At 31.6% G+C, this 22073-nt stretch overlaps 1 protein-coding gene across 6 annotated transcripts; it reads right to left on the reverse strand.

Annotated features, from left to right (window-relative positions):
* Positions 1–426: 426 nt before the first annotated feature.
* On the reverse strand, positions 427–21991 carry LOC148234550 (uncharacterized). 6 transcript variants are annotated; one of them, XM_088187852.1, is made up of 18 exons: positions 21775–21991; positions 14328–14516; positions 10328–10469; positions 10181–10258; positions 9767–10110; positions 9515–9688; positions 9099–9350; positions 8784–9026; positions 7219–7371; positions 5815–5985; positions 5520–5752; positions 5346–5447; positions 5121–5275; positions 4851–4934; positions 4606–4784; positions 3722–3883; positions 3227–3287; positions 427–2260 (listed from the first exon to the last, which is right to left on the reverse strand). In XM_088187852.1, the coding sequence occupies exons 1-18, from the start codon at positions 21919–21921 to the stop codon at positions 2235–2237; spliced, it is 2895 nt and encodes a 964-aa protein (XP_088043978.1). In that variant the 5' UTR covers positions 21922–21991; the 3' UTR covers positions 427–2234. The 6 variants fall into 6 exon arrangements, with proteins under 6 accessions (XP_088043978.1, XP_088043977.1, XP_088043980.1 ...); XM_088187851.1 differs by having other exon boundaries at positions 14316–14516; positions 21775–21968; XM_088187854.1 differs by lacking the exon at positions 7219–7371 and having other exon boundaries at positions 14316–14516; positions 21775–21968.
* Between the last annotated feature and the right edge of the window lie 82 nt (positions 21992–22073).

The raw sequence follows: 22073 nt of genomic DNA on the forward strand, positions 1-22073 counted from the left end.
TTGTGTGTACCTCAAATTTTCAATACTATGTTCTAATTTTGTAGCATTATACATTGATAAAAAGAATACGTATTACATTTTCAAATAATATATTTGAAGCACAGTTATCCAGTTGAAATAATTCAGCTGATTGCTACAAAACGGGGTGCTTCTCGAACATTTCAGAAAATTTCATGCCGACGTGAGGTTCTTCATATTAAAATAACTATACGATCAATATCTTCTTCAACGATGATGGTAGTCTTTTGTTATTCAGATGCTCCTCTATTGCCTTAATGTTTTTACTGCACATTTCTTACAGTATTACGGCTCTAATGACAACAAAACATTTCCACAATCTCACATTGACAGGTTTACAATGATTGATGCAAAAATAACTTATTTATATTTTTAGGGTAATTTTTTTAATAAATAATAAGAATTAAATGATTTTTCTCATTACATAGCTATATTTAAAAAAAGAAATTGTAAATACAACTAGTACAAAAATATCTTAAATAAAAAAACATTAATTGTCAATAAAATAAGTGTTGCATATATAGAAGTGACGTATATTAACACTTAAAGCACCGCACTTTTGCGCCAAAAAAGACACGTACAGCCGGCATATTAGCGCGTGATCGAAAAGAGTGCGAAATAATCGCGATTTTTAAATTGTCATATTACTAAAATTACGCTACTGATAATTATAAAAGTTTGTGTGGGCACTCACCAAATGCAATATCAATGACAAATTTTTGATTTGTAAATATTCAATTTATGCAAAATCTTTGTCGGTTTTTGCAAAATGGCATAAGGAATAAAATGATTAAGAATACGAACACAACATGTGTGACTATCCTAGAATTTGTCGGCATCTATTCTAAATGAGATCGTGTGACATTTATATTAGCCGATTCGAAAAAAAAAATTTCAATTAATTATTTAATTTTGTATGTAAAGAATTAAAATAATGACATCTGCTACTATTTAAAATATAATTAATCTCTTTTGGTGCCCTAAAATAATCAAAGATGTCAGTAAGAGCCTGTTAAAAGATCGAGTTTCATAAAAACATGTTAACATGCGTTTGGCTGTAGGATCAAATCCCCAAAAAGCATGTTAATCGGATTCCGGCGCTTTAAGTGTTAAGAAATATAAGTGTACATTAAAATAAATTACATACAACACATACATGAATACAATTCAAACTGAAGTGTTATCAACGTAATAACTGAGATGATCAACGGAACTTCAGATATCAGTCAAAATAAATTAACAAGTATGCTTGTAGAAATATACACATATAGAATTTCGATGAATGGACGTTTTACAAAATGTAATATTTTTTCTTCTTATATATCTATACGTCACAAAATCTTAATTCTATGATTATTTTATTATATAAAACTTTATGACACTTAACTCTAGAATTATGGAACAAATATGGTTTCATGTGTATTAAAAAAATATATGTTTGCATGTACATATATATAAAATGTGCCGGCAATACAGTGGCACAATGGTAACGTTCAAACGATGGTAAACCCGCCACAATCGGTTATAATATAAAATATATAATAATTTTATTTTGTTTACCTCTTTTTGTATTTATATTTTAATAATAATTAGATTTTATAATCATATAGTTTGTGTCTCAAATAAAATATAGATATAATTGATAAATTTTTGGTACTTTTTAGTTCAATTTGATGAATATTAATCGATAACATGTCAATATTGGGAAATAAATGCCACTATTTGAAAAAATAATATAATAATAATAATAAAAATGATCTATATACACAGCGATAAATGTACCACATTTTCCCATGAAGCTCAAAAAGTTTTCCAACTGCGTAGTGCGTCAATGCTATGGTGTAATAACATAATTCTTTTTTGCACTACTCATGAGCTTACTAATGTATCAACCCTTTGAAGAGGGGAACTCTATATTATTGTAAATAACTAGAGAAAAAAATAAAAATTGTAAGGTTCGAAAACTTTTTGAAGAGCCCTTTATGTGTAGTTTATGACAAAAATATATTTATGGGAGAAGACAAGTGGCGCACTATTTTTGGAATTTTACAAAAAAAATTTAAATTTAAACGTTTCAACAATTGTCAACAATGGCGGCATAGTTCTCCACTTGCATATATAACTCTAACTTTTTGGTACACATTCGGAACGACGGTGATGTTCTTTGGTGTCTCGTTTGATTCTTCTTCTCGTTCCGAAACAGGAATGTTCGTCGATCATGGCACTTGTGCATCCGTCAATCCTGTCGATATAAAATGAGCATTTAGAATATATATCAAATAAAATATATTTTTACACAGTAGTGTTCCAAAAAATACTTCTACAATAGAAAAATTTAAGATATATTTTATGGTTATGACACTCAGTAGTTAGGGAGTGATTTAACCTTTCAAATACCGCGCGAGCATTTAGTCGCTCGATGCTTTTTTCTCTCTCGCAAGAAATTACTACTAACCATGTTGAGTTTATAAGAAGCATTAAAAATTATGATAGCGAGTTTTAAAACCGTGAAAACATTTTTTATTTGCGTGAGCGGCTACGTTCATACATAAAAATCAAGCGCTTGACTAAATGATTTACGTCATTCAGACCTTTTAGGGATGTGAAGAGGATCAACATGTGCTTTTTATTAAAACTAAAAATACGCAGCACTGAGCGCGTAAATACATAATAAACATTGCAGCACAAAAACAGTTGAAGAAGAATATTGTTTTCGAGTAGTTACTTAGCCGATTGCTCGAAAGCTTTCTTAGTGAAAATATGTATTAAAACTAAATCGTCAATCGGTTCAAAGACATTTAAAAAAAAAGGCAGAAATGGGTGCAATAAATCAGGTTAAATATAAAAATAACTATTGGTGAATAATGATACTAAACTGTGAATAATAATATCAGTGAGTATCTGCAAAACATTAGTTAAATACATAAATAAATGTGGACAACCCCTATATGTGGATTATATCTGGCAAAAAAAAACGTTTATAAATGAAGAAAATCAATACAAAAGCTGGGTTGTTATGGAAGAGTGACGCTCTGACGAGTAAAATAAATTTATACGGATCAGATGGAGTACACAATGTACGATTGCAAGGTAGCGAAAAATGTATCCAGGCAACTGTGAATCTGGGGGGGTGCTTTTTATATTCCGAAATGGAAGTTATCCAGTGAAGACGGTGGGATATAAAACTGTCCTGAAATATTTTTCATACCTTCGACGGAAAAGCTCGTGGACTCAAATTTGGACTGCAACATTGTGGATGTTTCTGCACCCTGTCATCGGGCAAAAAGAGTATGTTTTTTTTATCAATACGATCAATGGATAATGCATAAAGAAAAATGTGGAAAAAATCTAATCTGGCCGTAGAATAATCCTTAATTAAATCAGAATATATTTGGAGTATAATCAACAAAAAAATCTACTGCAGAATTAAACATATAGAAGTGATTGAGAGTATGCCAACAAGAATTAGAATTGTTGATTAATTCCATGTTTTTTCTGTTTTAGCAGTATTGAATGCTAAAGGGGGTACAACAAAATAATAACATTTTACGTAACTACTGTTTATTAGTAATAATATACTATATTAAAATAATGTTTTAAAATTGGCAATTTTTTTCTGTTTTATTATTTATTAGTTTGAAAAAAAAATATATTAAATCTGATGATTTCGAAGGTGATGCCATTTTGCACGCTATGTACATACCTCAGTTTTTATGGTGACTTCCGCCTCAGGCATGACAACATCGTTGTTGCGGTTCACGTCGTATTCGTTCACAACGATGCTGGAGGGAAACTGTGCGACTTGAGGAGTCACTGGCTCGTCGTAATGTTTACGTGTCCTCCTGTGAGCGTGTAACGCAGTACCCTAAATAAAAAAATTAATAAAATTATAGCAAATATCACTCGCAAGACGACAATCGTCATACAAAACATAAAAATATCTAATATGTATAAACACAAACTCTTGATAACGCCAAATATAGCAGGATTAAAAGCAATCACTACTCTTTGCGCTCTAGTTACAAGAATTTTAATAAACAAATATTCAACAACTATTTATATACATACATATATATTTTTAGTAATTTAAATAGTGTGTAAATAAATACATAGTCTAATATTATCCTGCTTGAGAATTGGGAATATGTTAAAAATGAACTGTATCAATAGATTGTGATGGCCGAAAGTGCAACAACCACAACATTCATAAACGAAAAATCGTTCAAAAATAATGCTCTGTACGTCAGACATTAACGTGAGAGAACAAGACAATTTGAGGAATAAGTCTGATCATATAAGAGAGGAAAATCACAATCCACAGCAATGAGGATAATGACATAGAAGAAAAAAATCACATTGTTTCATATATACAAGTCTAAATCAATCGCTTTTAAAAGTTTGGTAGCAAATTGCAATAAGTACTTTCTTTAAATAAAAAAAAAAACACTTTTGCAAAATAATGACTCACCATCTTTTATCATAAAAGCGTTATGTAATCATTTAAAACACATATATTTTAAAACACATATATTTAAAAAATCGCAAGCAATACAATCATAAGTTTATAGTTGAAAAGTAAAAACGTACATTGATGAAGCGGTCACCACACACGCCACAAACATACGGTCTGTCTCCAGTGTGCCTTCTGATGTGCAACGTCAAGTCGTTGGATTGAGTGAAAGCTCTCTCGCAGTATGTGCATTTGTACGGTCTTTGTCCAGTGTGGATCCTCATATGCCTGGTCAGCTTGTTCGACCGCGAGAAACCTGAGAATATATTTTTACAGTTGAATCATATATACATAACATTATTTTTTTTTTAAATAAGCTTACCTTTCCCGCATATGGTGCAAAGGCACGGTTTTTCACCAGTATGCGTCCTCAAATGGCATCGAAGATCGGAAGATCGCGGAAAACCTGCAGTAAAATATTGTATATAAATAATGATTTTATTAATAAAAAAAGTAACACTATGAAGTTTCATTTTTTAATTGATTAATTAATTTTATTTTAAATAAAAGGAAATAGTATAATACATTTATAACAATTTTATAAAATACAGCAATTTATGTTGATTTTTTAACAAGCACGAAAAGTACATACCTTTAGAACAAACGTCACACTTGAAAGGCTTTTCTCCCGTGTGCCTCCTCATATGCACGATCAGATTGGACGTATTGGAAAAGGAACGTTCACAATACACACAATGATATCTCGAATCTATGCCTTTCTTAAGGTCATGGACAACCGAATGCGATCTAAAAAAATACAATAAAAATAAAAACAGAGCTTTAATAAATAAAAATGATCGATATTAACGAATCTCACATAAGATTGTCTTTTTCTTTGAATTTTCTGAGGCATATTGTGCATTGATACTTCCTTCCCTTCTTCGCGTGGCTCTTGATGTGCTTCTCGAGATGATCTTTCCTAATTATCAATCGCATACGTTTAATAATAATCAACAAATACAGTTTATATGACACAAAGGATTATACATACCGATAGAAAGACTTATCGCAGTGCTCGCATCCGTAAGACTTTTCATTTCTCTGGCACAACGGACCCATGAAGTTGACCGAGACCGACTCGCCTTTGTGCCTCTTGGCAATGTGATCGTTGAACAACACTTCATCGATGAACTTCATGTCGCATGTTCCGCAGCGATACGTTTTAGGAACGTTTTCGCATCTAATGAAGCTATGCTTCAGCAACATTTCTTTGTTGGGGAAAATCTGAGACAAAAAATATTATTATACCATGATATACCGATATACGACCCTAAATTGTTTGTTACCTTGTGACATATTTTACACTTGTCAGGATAGTCGTAGTTGTGCGTGGACATGTGCCTCATGAGATGATTGGACCTCGTAAACAAACGCTCGCACAATGAGCATTCATGAAGTTTGTATTTACCCAGTCTTTTTACGCCATGTTTTACAGTCATGTCTAACAAAACACTTTGCTAAAAAGAACGATTAAAGTAAGTCGGTCATGAGAGTAATTATAAATGTTTTTAAGCTAAATTATAAAATAAAAATAATACATAGTTATTTCCATGAGTCATAATCATATCAATAAGCAGTTCATAAATATTTATAAGATTATTATACTTTGAATAAGTGATATTTAATATTTTAAAAACCATTAACATAATCAAACATAAAAATCTTATAATCAAGCGAATTACATGCTAATGTCTGCCACACTAAATATTAACCTTTTGCGATTAGAGAATTTCGCCATACAGTTTGAAAACAATGAAGGTAATTCCTACATTAAATATTTTTGTCGAAAATTTATTTATATTTTATGTAAATTATTATAAAGATTATGATTTAACATTTCCAACTAGTATTTATAGATATTTTTAAATAGTAAAATATAATCTCCAATGCGTAATCAAATAAAAACTATTGACAGGAAATATTATTAGCTATTAAGATTAAAATTAGTGATTATAAAAATAATAATGTTAATTTTCTAGTTTTTTTAGAAAATTCATCATTACTTAGAAAACGGGATTTTAACTTTAATAACAATTTATTAATACTGAATATCTTTTATAACCTCAATATGAAGGATTAAATTAATTCATTATTGTAATAACGATAAGTAATTTAATGATTTAAGACAATGAATAAAGTAAAAATGTATCGTATATCGCTGCATCCGATCGCAAAAGGTTAAATAATTAACATTACTGCAAAAATCACCATACAATGTGGTAGGTGATTCACAATCACAATCATACAAGGCCAAAAAAGTGACTAAATAACTGCATAAAAGAAAAGCAGTGGCAATGAATGAATGTAAATATGAGATTAGCTATACAAACAGAACAGACATCATCGCTAGATTTGAAAATGAGCTCATTACAGCGTCCAACCTTTTAGGTACATATATTTAAAAAGTACAAAAGAGCTCCTAATATTCCTATAGTTGTAATTTAAAGTTTTTTACATTGAAGGCATCAATTAGAATCACTATAAAAAGGAAAAGAAAGTTAACTTGTATGTATTTAATTTTAACGTAATTTTAATTTAACGTTTTATAGATCAGTCTTATAAGATGATTGATTGCTATTAAGGTTCTCAATCGAATATTCGAATTTTTCGCCTGATTTTCAACTATATGAATATTCGTATAATATTCGTTTGAAATTTGAAAAAATCTTGGAATGAAATAATTTTTATACTTGAGTAGCACGTTTAGCCGTTTTTTCTCTCAATATTCCAGAACTTTTGCGAATAGAATGTTTATCGGCAGTCTCTACTATGACCAGGTCAGTCGAGAGGGGAGGAGAGAGTGGACAAATTCCCGGGCCCCGTTCTCCTTGAGGGGCCAGACTCTGGAAAAAATCATAGCATGAATATATAAAAATGGTAAAAACCGATCTCAAATAATGAATCTGAGCTAAGCTAGTCGTTTGAGATGTATGTACTGATGTATTTCAGGTATAAGTTCCTACAGCCTTTTTTTATACATACAAAAAATAAAAAGAGCGGAACATTGCCTTCAAAAGCACCCACATTCTAGGTAGTACTTTGCAATAAACATTATTATTCAAAGGGACAGATGTAATTTTTTGACGCAGCTCCGTTTGTGTTAAAATTTGTTTGCAAATTATTGTTGACTCTATTGCTTTTTGAACGTTTAAAAAATATTAGACAAGAGAGGAAATATTCAATGAATGTAGATTAGTAGCAGTAAATTTAGGTATTTGATCTGAAAATTTTGATCAAATACCTAAGAAGCAAATAAATAACGAAAAATCAACAACAACGCCAGCTGAATTATATAAATTAAATGTTTTTGTAGATTGTATTATCGGTAATTTGACAACTGGATTTAATGCAGCAAAATAAATAAATAATACATTCAGTTTCAAATGGTTATTCATAAAAGAAAATCTAGAAAAAACAGTCTCGAATCTATATATATTTTTACTAATATAAATTATCTGGCAGGTGCTAGTAAAATAATATGATTTCAACTTTTCTATATGTACTAATATATATATATATATTTACATACTTATCATTATTTATTTATATCCGATGTATAAATGTTACAGTGAATATGTATTTTTTAGTGAAGTTTTATTTGCACTAGTCAAGTCAAAATACATTTTCACCAGTAGATATATATTTCTACTAGCGAATATGTAATTTAACTGATAGGCGCTAATTTGCTGCTCTAAAATATCTATGAAACTCAATTTGACAGTTGCGAAACGTCCATTTGCTGTTCAAACCCAAACCTAACCTACAAATACAAATCTGTACAAAACAAACTCCGATAAAGATCTGATCTTTATGTATATTAAAAATTCGTTCTGATGATTTGAAAAAGCTGAGCAAAAAGTATGTAATAATAAATTAAGCATTTTTCTTTTCGCGCCATCACTTCTCAATAATTCGCACAGCATTGTATTGTACATATTTTATAAAATTAAAATAATTATTTTTGAAATAAATAATATTTTACAGGCAATTAATTGATTTTTTGCACTAATTGGTTAAATAAATTAATATCAAAACCGAGAAAAAAATTAAGAATATACTCAAATACTTCATATTTGAATAGTTGAAAACTACGAATAAATAAGAACCCTAATTTCTGCGTACATATAGTAAGGAAACCATAAAAACAGACATCTCTTTTTGATTTTAAATATCAAAATCATGTTTTTTCAGTACATTCCATAGACATTTTCAAATCACTCAATATAAGTATGCTTTAATAATTTCAGTAAAATACCCTCTTTTCTTTTACACGACTGTCTTCTTCTTGTGAGTGATCGTCGTCATCATCGTCGTCGTCGTCTATGTTTTCGCACGCTTCGCCCGTGAAATCGTCGATTTTTTCTGTCTTTAATCCGGCGACGTCGACCAAACTGTACGTCACGTTGTCGCCATTATGGATTGTTATCAAATGTTGGGTGAACGAATCGTCGTTAACGAACTTCATGTCGCATCCGCTGCACCCGTACAACTTCGATATCTGCAACACGTCGAATGAGTTGAATTAATGTTGAAAAGCGAGCAATAACAGCATGATATTCAATTTGCGAACGTTCTCCGCAGTCAGTTCTGTGTCGTCTTCTTTCAACTCGACGATGTATTGATTCAACTTTTCTTCTATTATGTCCTCTAGCTGGATGAAATTAGCGGACACGGACTCTCCTTTGTGACGCTTGAGCGTGTGGTCATTGAACGACACTTCGTCAACGAACTTCATATCACATGTCGCGCACCTAAAGGGCTTGACAGTGTTCTCGCATTGTATTTTATTATGCTTCAAAAGCATGTCTTTGTTGGGGAACACCTTTGTTTAAGGAACAATAAAAAATACATAACATTGAACAATGATCTGATAAAATTAATCAACGACAAGAACATATTAACTGACGACGACGTATCATTTGCAATTTGCCAATAATATGATGCAGTCAGTGAATATATTCTTGCAGTACTCAAACTGCTATCAACCTTATTACAAATCTCACACTTGTCAGGATAATCGTAATTGTGAGTGGACATGTGCCTGATCAAATGGTTCGACCTTGTGAACACCCGTTCACACACCGAACATTTGTGAAACTTGTGCTTACGGATTTTTTTAATACCCCTCTTGATCTTCGACTTTATCGTGTACAATTTAGCCTAAAATTAAAATCAAATCAGATTCGTCCAAGAGCAGTACATAACGCAAAAGTTGTATCAATCCATCACTGCCGTTACTTTTTTAATGCTCGATGTCGATTTAGCCACGGTCAAAATTTGCACCGGTTTTATGAATGGCAATTCTTCGCTATTGTCTTGAGGCACGTCGTCAGCCTCGCCGATATACAGCTCATACTTCCCCTCTTTTATATCTTCAATTATCAGTTTGATGATGTAGTCGTCTGAAATATTTTCCGAATTCATCCCTGCAAACTGTCCCATGTTCTCCAGCAGAGCTTTCTTCGATTTCAGATCTATAGTGGCGAACGGCTCTTGTATGATGTGATTTTGTAAATGCTTCTTCAGACAGTTGATGTATTTGAATTTCTTATCGCACAGTTTACACATGAGCGTTTTACGGTCTGAAAATATTTAAGCATAATTAATATATAGTACATAATTAATAAATACAAACACAAAAAAATACATTACTATTATCAGATCGCTGTCTGTGCATCTTATGATTTTCATCACCGTTATTAGCACTGGACTTATTAGCGTTTTTTAATTCTGAAATCACACAAAGTTAGCAATGAGCCTATTCAATTGAAATAAACTTAAAATGTATTAAAATACAACCTTGCAACGGTCTAAAATCATCCGAGTCGTCCGACTGTGTATTGTTATCTGAACCTTGATAACCATCACTAGGCTGATAATCATCAGAATAACTCTCTAACTCAGTCTTTATCATTGTGTCTTCATTTTCATCAAATGATTCCTAAAATAAAGTTATACAAATCTATGCTATATATAACACTTACAGTTACTGGTTTGTCAGCACAATTAACAATAAAACTAATGATATTATTTTTTTACAGAACGTTTTACAAATTTCTACATGAGAATAACTTATTTTAAATATTGATGACAATATAGAATAGATTCTGTAGCCTTCCAAACATACATGATTTTATTTAGTTTCACTACACACAACAGATCAATACTTGCACAAATAAATTTAAAAGTCAATGAAAAGAATTTCTCAGTGCATTTTCTCAATTGACAATATAAGGTACGAAGCTCTTTAATTCTCTGAATCAAAAAAGATTATTACAACACAAATTAACCCTCAAGGTAACCCTATTATGTTGCTGAAGAAATCGGATCAAGCGTAACTGTACAATAGAATGCAATTCGTAGTAGACTATTCACAGTGAATCTGTAATTACTATCAGTACCCTATTTATCCCTAGCGATATGTCAATTCATTGATCGCCTTTGCGTTGATAATAAATATACAGAATTAACTTGAGTGAAGAAAGCTTCTCTCGCGGTCAATTTAATTATGTCACAATCTCACAAGCGGAGCATCCGGAACGGAGATAAAAATAATTTAACACAAAACAGCACCAATCGTCAAGCGTGTTTCGTATGAGAAATATTCGTATGAGCGATCGATTTGTGACCAATTTTCGTGTCAGCAATAATCCGCGTGACGAATCTTCCTGCAACCAGTTGCCATGTGAGCAATATTCCATTCACCACCAAACTTGCATCCTTTCAGAATGTAGTATGGGATAAAATCTGGTCCTTAATAAATCCGTAGTCTATATCAACCAAATTTAAGGTTTTGATTGACAAAAAGATGAACGCAGTGTCTCATCGTGCTATATGGTTTGAAAATATTTAGCAAAACCCGTTCTAAATTTATGTTGTTCAACTCATCGACGACAATGACAATTTTTCACAATCCGTAATATAGTTTCTATGGCAATCGCAAATCGTGAACTTTGCGCGCAATTCTTCTTAGACGAAAGAGTTACATATTCGTTTCCAGATTTTATGTGTGACATATTTCTTTCTAAGAACTGCAATTACTTCTTTAGAGAACCATATTGGATAAATTCTGTTAGCTGCTGAATATCTTCTGGAAAAACATTCATCAAAAATACCATAAATTATTTTATAAAAAACATCGAGAGCAGAACCAACATCAGTATATGTAGTATCTATCGGCAAAAACTAAAGCTTATTAACTTTCACGCGCCCATACTATACCGCTTTGTCAGAGAATTTGGCAATAGTGAAATGGGTGAGTATATCGGAGTATATGACACAGCGAGGTGCTTCACGCTCTGATGCACGCATCAGATGGCGTTTCAATCGTGCGACAGTATTTGTTTCTATCATTGGGAGAGTACATCGAAGCGCAGAATACTCCTGCGCTTCTCAATTATTTTTCGACTTAACAAGTATATTTTTTTAATGAACTAAAATTTAAGACCATCGTAACCTAACAGGTAATGTGTGATGATGGTCGAAAACAATAATTGTATTATTTTAATATACAAAAAAATATGAAGCAAACAAAAAATTATATATCCAAATTAAATGATACGAACCGTACCAGCTCCTTGTAGTTGACATTAAGCAGGTCAATGTGCAATGCCAGCGTATTAAAGAGCCAGATGACCATAGGCATAAGCGAGTCGGCAAGTGCAGACGTCCTAGCCCCAATGTCCATCAAAAGAGGACGCGATCGTGGTTTTCGAAGTCGTTCTGGAACCCAAAACTGGAATTCCTCGAACTAGCACCCTTCAGTAATTTGAAGAAATGCTTAGTGATATACATCTTTCTGCGAGAACTCAGCGAATCGTATCCCAACGGCGCTGGGATATAAGAACCATGTATCCTTTTATAAAGGTATCTTAAAAAGCTTTTTTGAATCATTTCGATTAAAATGGAGTATTTGGTTATTCGGGGATTGCAAATTACAGATCCCATAACAAAGCCGAGCATCTTGGAAGATTTATCACAGACGTCGTGTATGTGTAGAGAGAACCTCCACTTACTCTTAAAAATGATTCCGAGATCTTCAGTGGAAGTTTCTCTAGTCAAAATGTTCCACCGAGATCGTAGCAATAAACTGATGGTGAACGGGATCGATAAAATGACACAGTATGGCACTTTCAGACGATTAACGGAAGCCCATTTCCACAGTCTAAATCAAATAAATGTAGAGAGGAGTGCACAACAGATCGAATGCATCTGCGTACAGAAGAAAACCTTAATTTATAACTGCCATATTTATGTCATTAATAAATAACATATAGAGCAGAAAGCTCAGGCTGATCCTTGAAGAACCCCCAAATATATTTACTTCCTTAAATAATTTTAGTATAAACTAACTTTAGTTTAAATAATATTTATATGTTAGCAGTGGCAGAAACATATAATGATTCCCACGAGTCGAAGGTGTAGATTTTCTCTCAAATAACGATGACGTGATTGAAATGTTTGAATCCAATTACGAAGTACATAAGTACTTTTCACATTTGCATTTGAAATTATTATTTATCATAAAAGCAGTAATAACAAATTTTCATTATATATACTTCATATCAAATTTCAGTTTCATAATGAAAACGCGGAACATCCATATAATGTAAGTATGATATCAATTTTATAACAATGAAAGGTGAGATTGATATATGAGACAAAATGACTCATGAATATGATTGTCTACAGGCGATAAGAGGGTGGTCAGACTATTTATGTAGCTCATTGATATTATGGCTTTCAAGGCTTATAAGAAATGGATCAATAAATATTATGAGTGACGAAGAATATTTATAGAGCTCATTGATATTATGGCATTCAAGGATTATAAGATGAGTGACGATATGCATGGAGCTCATTGATATTATGACTTTCAAGGCTTATAAGATATGGATCAATAAATATTATGAGTGACAAATCAATGGCGTCAAAAATATTTCATACACCTCCTATCGGTAGATATAGTAAAAAAAACTGTAATTTAAAGACAGAACATTTATTTGCAGTAATAGAATTATTTGTCTTCGCCCAGTAGTACTCTTAAAATATTGGACGAAGACTTTTGAAACGTGAAACTTTTTTTTAGTAATAAAATTACACACGTATAGTGTTTTGTTTGTCACAGAGCAATTACATAAAGTAATAAAATGACCGAATTGCTAGGCATTTAGAATTTTTGTATGGTATATGTATATAGATGTATGTTTTATTTTAAGTAATTTAGATTTAATTTTTATGGATATGTTTATAATATATTTTTTATTATTATTATTTGTAAATAAGAAATGTAAAGAATTATAGTGTTTTATTGTGAACGTTTGAGAATCCGCGTGTGCTTGACGTCATTGTGTCTGAGTAGGAAATGCGTTTGTGTGCATGCATAAACAATGACAAAAAGGTATAGCATGGTCTCATTCTACGCTCGATTAAAAATATTTCGGTCCCTCGACCGTTAAAGCAATCTTAGAAATGAATATTCAAACTATATGAAACAAATATTACGACTTTATTTTTCTCTTTAATAGAGATCAAAGAGTATTTTATATACTGTAATTATTTTTGGCAAGAAAAAGACAAAGATACCTCGTTCATTTTTCCATCTTACATCAATATAGTTTGTTCTAAATACAGATTTTAGACAATATCTTATAAGCATTTTATAATACCGTTATTATTTAACATCGATCGTCATTTAATTTGATTAGTATTATTGAACGTGTAGTATTTTATAATAATCATGAATTAGGAAGATTCTAGTTAAAATAAATAAGCAATGTATACAAACCGTATGCCTTACCTGAAGATCGAGTTCCTCTTGTTTAATCTGAGACGATGTAGGCATCTGATCCATTTTGTGCTTCTCTGCAATGTAACTTCTCAAACGCTGATCGGATTTTTCCGCTTTCATCTTAAAAGTGAAAGCATTCACTATGGAATTTAAGCAACTGCAGCAAATGCGTATCGGTAGACCATCTCCTTGTTTCAACTGAAATTAAAAAGTAATAATGTTAATTATGAAAGCATTCATTAAATTGAAGACATAAAATTTCAACCTATAAAGGATGTTTACAAAGTACTAGGAATTGACCTAACAAGGAAAAAGCTTCAAAAACATTAGTCGAGATGAATCAGTCAAGAAGCAGAATTTTATTTCCTCTCAAGCGTTTATATAGAATCACACGAATCTTTTATAGAACTGATTCCAATCTCACTAGAGATCTTCCAGATAGTTTAACCTTTACGTTTAAAATTGAAAAATAACTTATAATGCATATAATTACCTCATATAATAATATAGATATATTTACCCTTTGAGTATTGAGCTAATTTATACACATTTGTTAATTTGTTAATATACACCTGGGAGTGAATTAATTTTACGTATTATTTTATATTGCATTAATAGCAGTGGCGGAGGGGGCGGGCCGCCCCGGGCGGTACTTGCTTGGGGGCGGCATATTCGCGATGGAATCGTCTAGTGTGATTCTTAACCCTAAATAAAGTAAAATTTATGTAAATCTAAGAATGAATAGCATGAGCTTAACAATAATCAATTTATTATTTTAAGAAATGCTGATTTTATGAACCTGAAAAAAAATGTATGGGGGGACAGCAATTTTAAGGATTGCCCCGGGCAGCACATACCCTAGCTACGCCACTGATTAATAGTAAATTATTGATATAAATCAGTGATTCTCAACGTTTTATTGCTTTGATTAATTTTACATTTTTGAATTAGTATGTTAATAATATATTTCAACACATTTTTATTATTAAATTTCATTATATCAATTCAGAGGCTCTCAATATTTTTTATAAAATTAATATAAAATATTTTGTGTTATACTCATTAATTTATTAATATTATTTTCTATAAAAATCATTTATATTTAATCAAATTAAGAAATACATTATACAAATATTTATTAATTATTCAGTTACATATGTAAATATATAACTATCTGGGGCTATGACGCGCGGGTCACCAAGTGACCCATTTGATGATTTGAAGTGACCCATTTCAGTTCTGCAAATATCATTTTTTTAACGTGTTACGATGTCACGACTAGACCACATATGTATATGGTTGTTAAGACCAAAAATATTCACCGACCCAAATAGTCTTTTTAATAGTCATATTTTAATTATTTTGACCCACAGTCAAAAAAGGTTGCCGAGGCCTGATCTGGGGTACCTCAAAACAGTGAAAGATCGCTCACTGTACATGTACAGTGATACCGCTCAAAGGGTTAAATTTAAAGCTATAAAACATTAAAATAATCCAAAAACATTGAGATGTACCATATACAGTGGCGTGACAAAATAATTGGACCACTCCAACATTTCATATATTTTGATATTAACAAAACATGAAAACGTGTTACTAAACCAAAAAAAAAAACTATAATAGCGAGTATAGAGTATGCCTATAAGAGTACTCAATGTAATAAAAGATAAAGGTGGTGTTAAATATTGATGAAAAATGTGTAAAAATATTGTTTTTTACTTTTTTAAATTACATAAAAGTGTGTTAGAAACTACAAAAATATGAAAAATAATGTCTGGTCTTCAAGTATTAAACTATTCCCTCAAATTCAAATATCACTGGAATATATATTTGTATCTGATCCAAAAGTAAGGTATAATTCATGGTACAGGTAATACCGATCCATATTAAAATATGCTAAGAACCAACGGTTCATATACAATTCAAAGTCTGAATACATTGTTGATGTGCCTCGTGTTGAAATACAAGTATCTCTGCATCCATTCTATGTATATAATATAAATTTCAAGGTACTGGGATAACCTATGCACGTCCTAATACGTTAACCCCTTGGTTACCTAAATTCGATACATCGACATTTGCTACTTTGGCGAAAATTGCCAATTTCGATGTCAACTTTAAATTTTTAATGGGCTGTAGGGAATTTGCCAAGCATTTTTTTTGAGCATGTACTTTTTTATATATATCAATATCTAAATAGTAATGTCAATGAGCTCGGCAGCACAGGGTTAAGGACTACATTGTTGAGGTGCAACTTTCGAGAATTTTATTGCTTTTTTAACCGCAAATCACATTTTTACGACCTCAAGCCTGTTTCTCATTTAAAGGAGTAGCAAACCTTTGTCATCGTTTTCACATGCTTTTTGATAATGTGTATGCAATATAATATTGCATATGTATATGTGCACTTATTTTTTTTTATATCAGCTACCCTATCGCCAGATTAAAGGTCAAAAAAATAAAATAAATATTTACGTCACTCCTTAAAATATCGATTGAATAATTGTGTCAATTATTTTTTTATTTAATCATTAAAATTAAACACTTCATGGTATTTTCTTTCTACACTTTATAATTTACTCAAGATTAAATTTGCAGGTATTTTAATGATTTTTTTACATCTTAGTTTGAGTTATCGACTACTGCCATCATACTCATTTTATGGAAGGAATTGTTATATGTTTTTTTATATTAAATTTAGACCATCGATATTTTGTATGGCGTGTTATTTAAAAAAAATTATATTTACCGGAACAGCTCCTCGTAGATGTCATTAAAAAATGTGCAATGCCAGCGTATTAATGAGCTGGATTAGTGCAAACTTTCTGACTCTTAACGAGCATCAGAAGAGAACGCAATTATGAATCTTAACCATATATCTTCACATTAAGGTAAATCAAAATATTAATTAAAAATTTTCTGAACTTTATTGATTAAGTATATAATTAACCCTTTCACCGCGGATGGCTTGATGGCATTTGACGGAAGGAAAGCCATGCTGTTGATCCATCAAATTTTGATGGATCTTGTTTACTTATTTAGAACAGTTAAACATGACATGAATTGACAATACTGCGATTGGTCTATAATTCTTTATACCCAATTCATCGCCTTTTTATGAATAGGAGTGACTTATGCGTTTAGAAGAGCAGCTAGACTGACTTCGCAACCCTTCAAAATGAAATCGGGAACCAAATTAGGTCTAAAAGACTCGTCCTCAACTTCTTGTTCCTATTTAATATCTGAGCGGTAAAAGATTCCTCGAAAGTGGAAATATTGCATGATACCCTCAGAAATAATTTGTGAAACATCCAGGTTTATGAATTCACACATCTTTAAACAAGTCGGTAGCTGCAGACCCCATCAGTAACGTGATAAGTGCTCTTTATATTGTGAATCATAAACAACAAATTGTCGATGATTCTCCAAGTAGTTACGGAAGAACCTCGTTAGGGCATCAGAAAACCAGATTGATCAATTTGTCGATTAAGTTGCATTATCAGTTCTCTTTATCAATTTGTGCATTTTATTATTCCAGTATTTATTACGAGAGATGTTACCAACTTTTTCGTGAATGACAAATGATCCTCCAAAAAGTTTAATCATTGAAAAACCCGAGTTCGATAATCGTCTTGATTAGCATTGAATAGTTAACTTATATCATAATTACGGTATGTGTCGTTGATCAATTAGAAACTGATTACAGTGATTGAAAATTTATTAGAAATCTATGTAGAAGCCTTGAATTTGTTCCAGTATTTGGGGTACGCAAAGACGGGCGAATATCACACGAATTCACAAAACATGTAAAGGCGTATTACAATATTTATCTGGCCTATAATTATCATAAAATCAAAAGCAATAAAAGGTGGCTTTAAATAAGAAGCATACCCTTCCTTGTCGTAAAAATCTGATTTACGGCTGAAAAGCAATAAATTTTACGAATGCAGCGCACAAAGAAATTTCCAGTGATGATCTTCCAACGTTACCTTTTCAATGTCGGAAACCAATCAATTTATTTAAATTGCTTTTTACTTTGTAAATTTTTTTATAAACAGGAATCATTATCTGAGCTAAAAAAGAATCTGAACCACAATAATTAAATTTTACCACAAAAAGTTAATGATGAAAGACAAGATAAGAATAGAGGCGCAAACCAAGTAACGCAAATCTAGGTTTATGGAATATTAAAAACAATAACGCTTTCTTTAAATATGACAGACAATATTTCCGTCTTTTGCATTTCTGAATGATTATTATATTAATTTTGCATAGCAGAAAAAGTTGATTTATAACAACTGATCCAGGGATCATCAAATAAATTTATATATTTATACTATCATAGCATTTATTAGGTCAGGTAACTGGATATTTTGTGGGTGATCTTTTAAATATTGACACAATTTTTTTCACTCTATTAACTATAATATATTGCTGATACAGTAATTTTTAAATAAAAAAATATTTTCAGTTTCACTATGAAATATTGAAACTGAAAACTTCTTTAGAGTAATTTTGAGAGTTAAACTGGAATCATTTTGTAAATTATTTCAGAAATTATAAGGTGAATTTTAAAGTGGTAAGTTTACTAACGCATCTAAAACAATATAAATTATATTGATACTCAATGATAAATATCATTCTTATATCCCAATGCCTTTCTTTTAGGAGCGCTGGGATACGATTCGCTGAGTTCTCACAGAAAGTTGGATGTCTCTAAGCATTTCTTCTTTCAATTTTAGAATCACGGTCGAGTCCTCTATTGAAGCTCGTTAGGGCTAGGATGTTTGCACAAGCCGACCCCGTTGTAATGCATTGGGCTTACGCCTGTCAGGTTACAACGTAAGATTAAATATAAAAATATTTAATTACTTCATAACTGAAATATTTTTCAAAAGTTGCTCAAAAAAACCTATATTTTATAAAACAGAAAAAATCGACGATACGATCGTTGATATCCTCTTTTTTATAAAACAGAAAAATAAAAAAATAAAATTTCGGAACATTTACTCAAAAAACACGTTTTTATATGACAATATATAAAATAATTGTTCTATAAAACGAATTGTTTGTACATTACTGTTGATCAGAATAGTGAACACCCCATGACTAGCTCCGCAACGAATCCTTTTACCTTACATAAATGTACAAAGAATTTTTTTTATGGAACAAGATATTTATTTAAATGCACATATTTGCCAGATTGTTTTAAATACTAAGGAATAAAACAAAATACGCGTTAGAATAATAAAACATTAATAAACGCAAGGGGTCATATGAAAAATGCGCACATATGCAGGCGCCGGTCTAGCACTAAATTCGAAAATCCCATACATGTGCGAGACCTGTCCTTAATCGGTTAAAGGGAACTCGTTTAGAAGCTTGACTTTCTTTGTTGTTACGGCATAAGAACGAACTATTTCGTATTGTTAACGTGTAATAAAATATTGATTATTTTTAACAATCGCAAGCATTCGAAACAATGGTTAGATAAAACAGCAAAAAAGCTAACGGTGTCGGCGTAAAGGCCCAGTGTTTGTAATACCGACACAGCTTGTCAATCGATTACAGTGGATGTTTACTGCAATTGATCTTCAACGCTCGACCTCATGTCATACAAACAATGTTGTTTAAATTATGAGACCTTACAACAACCAAATACAACTTCTTTTAGACTTTGGACCACTTCTTGCAAAGCAAAATATCTGATTGTCAACAAGCGAACAAACGATTGTGGATAACGTCTTTTCGATTTCATCATCATTTGCTCTCCAGGCTTCTTCGCTACCATCATAAAAAATCAATCATTGTAAGATCTACAACCGTGAAAATTACATTCAATTGCTTGATTAGAAGTACAGTTTGAGCAACATATTTCGGACCTAGCAAGAATTGCTTTCAGTTTGTTCCAGCTTCTCTTGTGAAAATTGACAATGATAAACTATCCCAATACATCATAGATTTTTTTTACGAATATTAGAATTTTATCAGAAACGGAGTTGATAGATTCTTGTTGTGATTTGTCGCTGAAGGGCATTTTTCAGTTACAGGGAAGTATCTATTATCGGTTCGAATTGCGCTTTGATTGAATTTTGCTCTACTTATCATCGCAAATCTGTTTTGAAATATTAACGTGATGAAAAATAATTATTTTATCAGTGATTTTCAATCTGTGGATCGCATAAGATCAAAATTAAAATCATGAAATTTGTTTTATCCAACTGTGTATTTTAGAGTGGAAAGTATACACTTTATCAATGAAACGGTAAAGACGGTGGATTACAAAATCATCCTGAATTATTTTAATCACTTCGAAAGAAGAAGATAGATAGATTATGTCTAATAAAAATTATAAATTTATTTAAACTATAATATGTTTTTAGCTGCATATGAAATATGATGATTTTGAAGATGATGCACTTTTTTTGCATGCTATTGTATACTGAAAATTAATATTTTTCCAAGAATTATTAGTGTTTCTAATTCTCGCTACCGCAGCGCTGACATTGATTTATCATAGAATTATATGGAGCGCGTGAATAAATCCTCGTCTTATGTATGGCAGAACAATTTTTTACAATTTATACCGAATGTTCAACACATATTTTAACTTTTTTGAATTGAATTGAATATAAATATAAATTGACATGTTCATTATCTTTTGTGAAGTAACAGGATAAATTTATGTATATGTAACTCAATAGCACCATGTACCGATGTTGTATAAAGACGTTGTATGAAGATATTGTCTTACAATGACGCATATTTGAGTCATCAGTCTGTAGTGTTAATATTAAATTAACTAAATGCAATACTAAACACGCAAAATGAAATACTGTGTATAAAGTATACATAATGTAGCTTTCATGTTTGTTAAGACTATGGATCGGTGATGAATTTTATAGTGTAGAGCAGTGGTACACATGTGACCCATTGACTAGATTTACATCTATGCAACCCCACGCACAATTATAAAATGTATAAATTGGCTTTACTAATAAAAAAGTAGTACATCACTGGTGTAAAAGTAAAAAAAGCGTGTTTTTGTCATATGTAGCACCAATTAAGAAACGTTTTAAAGGCTTATTTATGTTTCGCCGCATTAATAAGAACAAGAGATCTAAATCTAAGGTAGTGAAGGTGATACGTTTCATTCATGGACAATAAAAATTCCCGTTTGAAATATACAAGTAAATAAGAATAAACGGCTAAGCATGGCAGACCCGCACAGCAGATTATAGCGCTAATTAAACGCGTACTACTAATAATATTAAAGAAAAATATGTATATAAAATAACAACACAACACAATAAGATTATGTTTACATGAAGTATAAACATATAATATAGTTGGAATGTTAAACATATATAGCATTTAGATACGTGGGGATGTCGGATTTTGGGCTGTCAGGAGAGATGTGGAGTGACAAGAGCTGAAGTTAAATATAACACTGCACCTGTAGCTCTGTGCAGGAAGAGAGCATGCCACTTATGGCCGCCCGGCCTCCGTCGTGGTCCGCTTCGAGGAACACATCGCGCATGTCGCCGTCATCGCATAGGCAAGTGCGGCACACCCGTTCCAAGTTTATCTCCTCCGACTCCATCGTCAGCGGCGCGAGTTCCTTTCGACGCGCGGTCCGAAGCAATACTGAGTCGGCTATGTCCACTGCGAGTACACAAACACGGTCGCGGGGTAATATCGAACGCCGCTAAAAACATAATGCCCAAAATAATTTTAATGAAATAATAAATTAAT

Source organism: Plectrocnemia conspersa, unplaced genomic scaffold (assembly GCF_051122295.1).
Source record: "Plectrocnemia conspersa isolate PC_06_02 unplaced genomic scaffold, ASM5112229v1 ptg000006l, whole genome shotgun sequence".
In the NCBI taxonomy this organism is placed as follows: Eukaryota; Metazoa; Arthropoda; class Insecta; order Trichoptera; family Polycentropodidae; genus Plectrocnemia; species Plectrocnemia conspersa.

What these genes read in the sequence shown, in the direction of transcription:
- LOC148234550 (XM_088187851.1), bottom strand. Translation starts at nt 21,921, where the DNA reads ATGGAGTCGGAGGAGATAAACTTGGAACGGGTGTGCCGCACTTGCCTA. An exon ending in TGATTTTAGACCGTTGCAAG is followed by an intron (nt 10,259 to 10,327) that starts GTTGTATTTTAA and finishes GTGTGATTTCAG; the next exon opens with AATTAAAAAACGCTAATAAG. An exon ending in AGTGTAAAATATGTCACAAG is followed by an intron (nt 5,753 to 5,814) that starts GTAACAAACAAT and finishes TTTTTGTCTCAG; the next exon opens with ATTTTCCCCAACAAAGAAAT.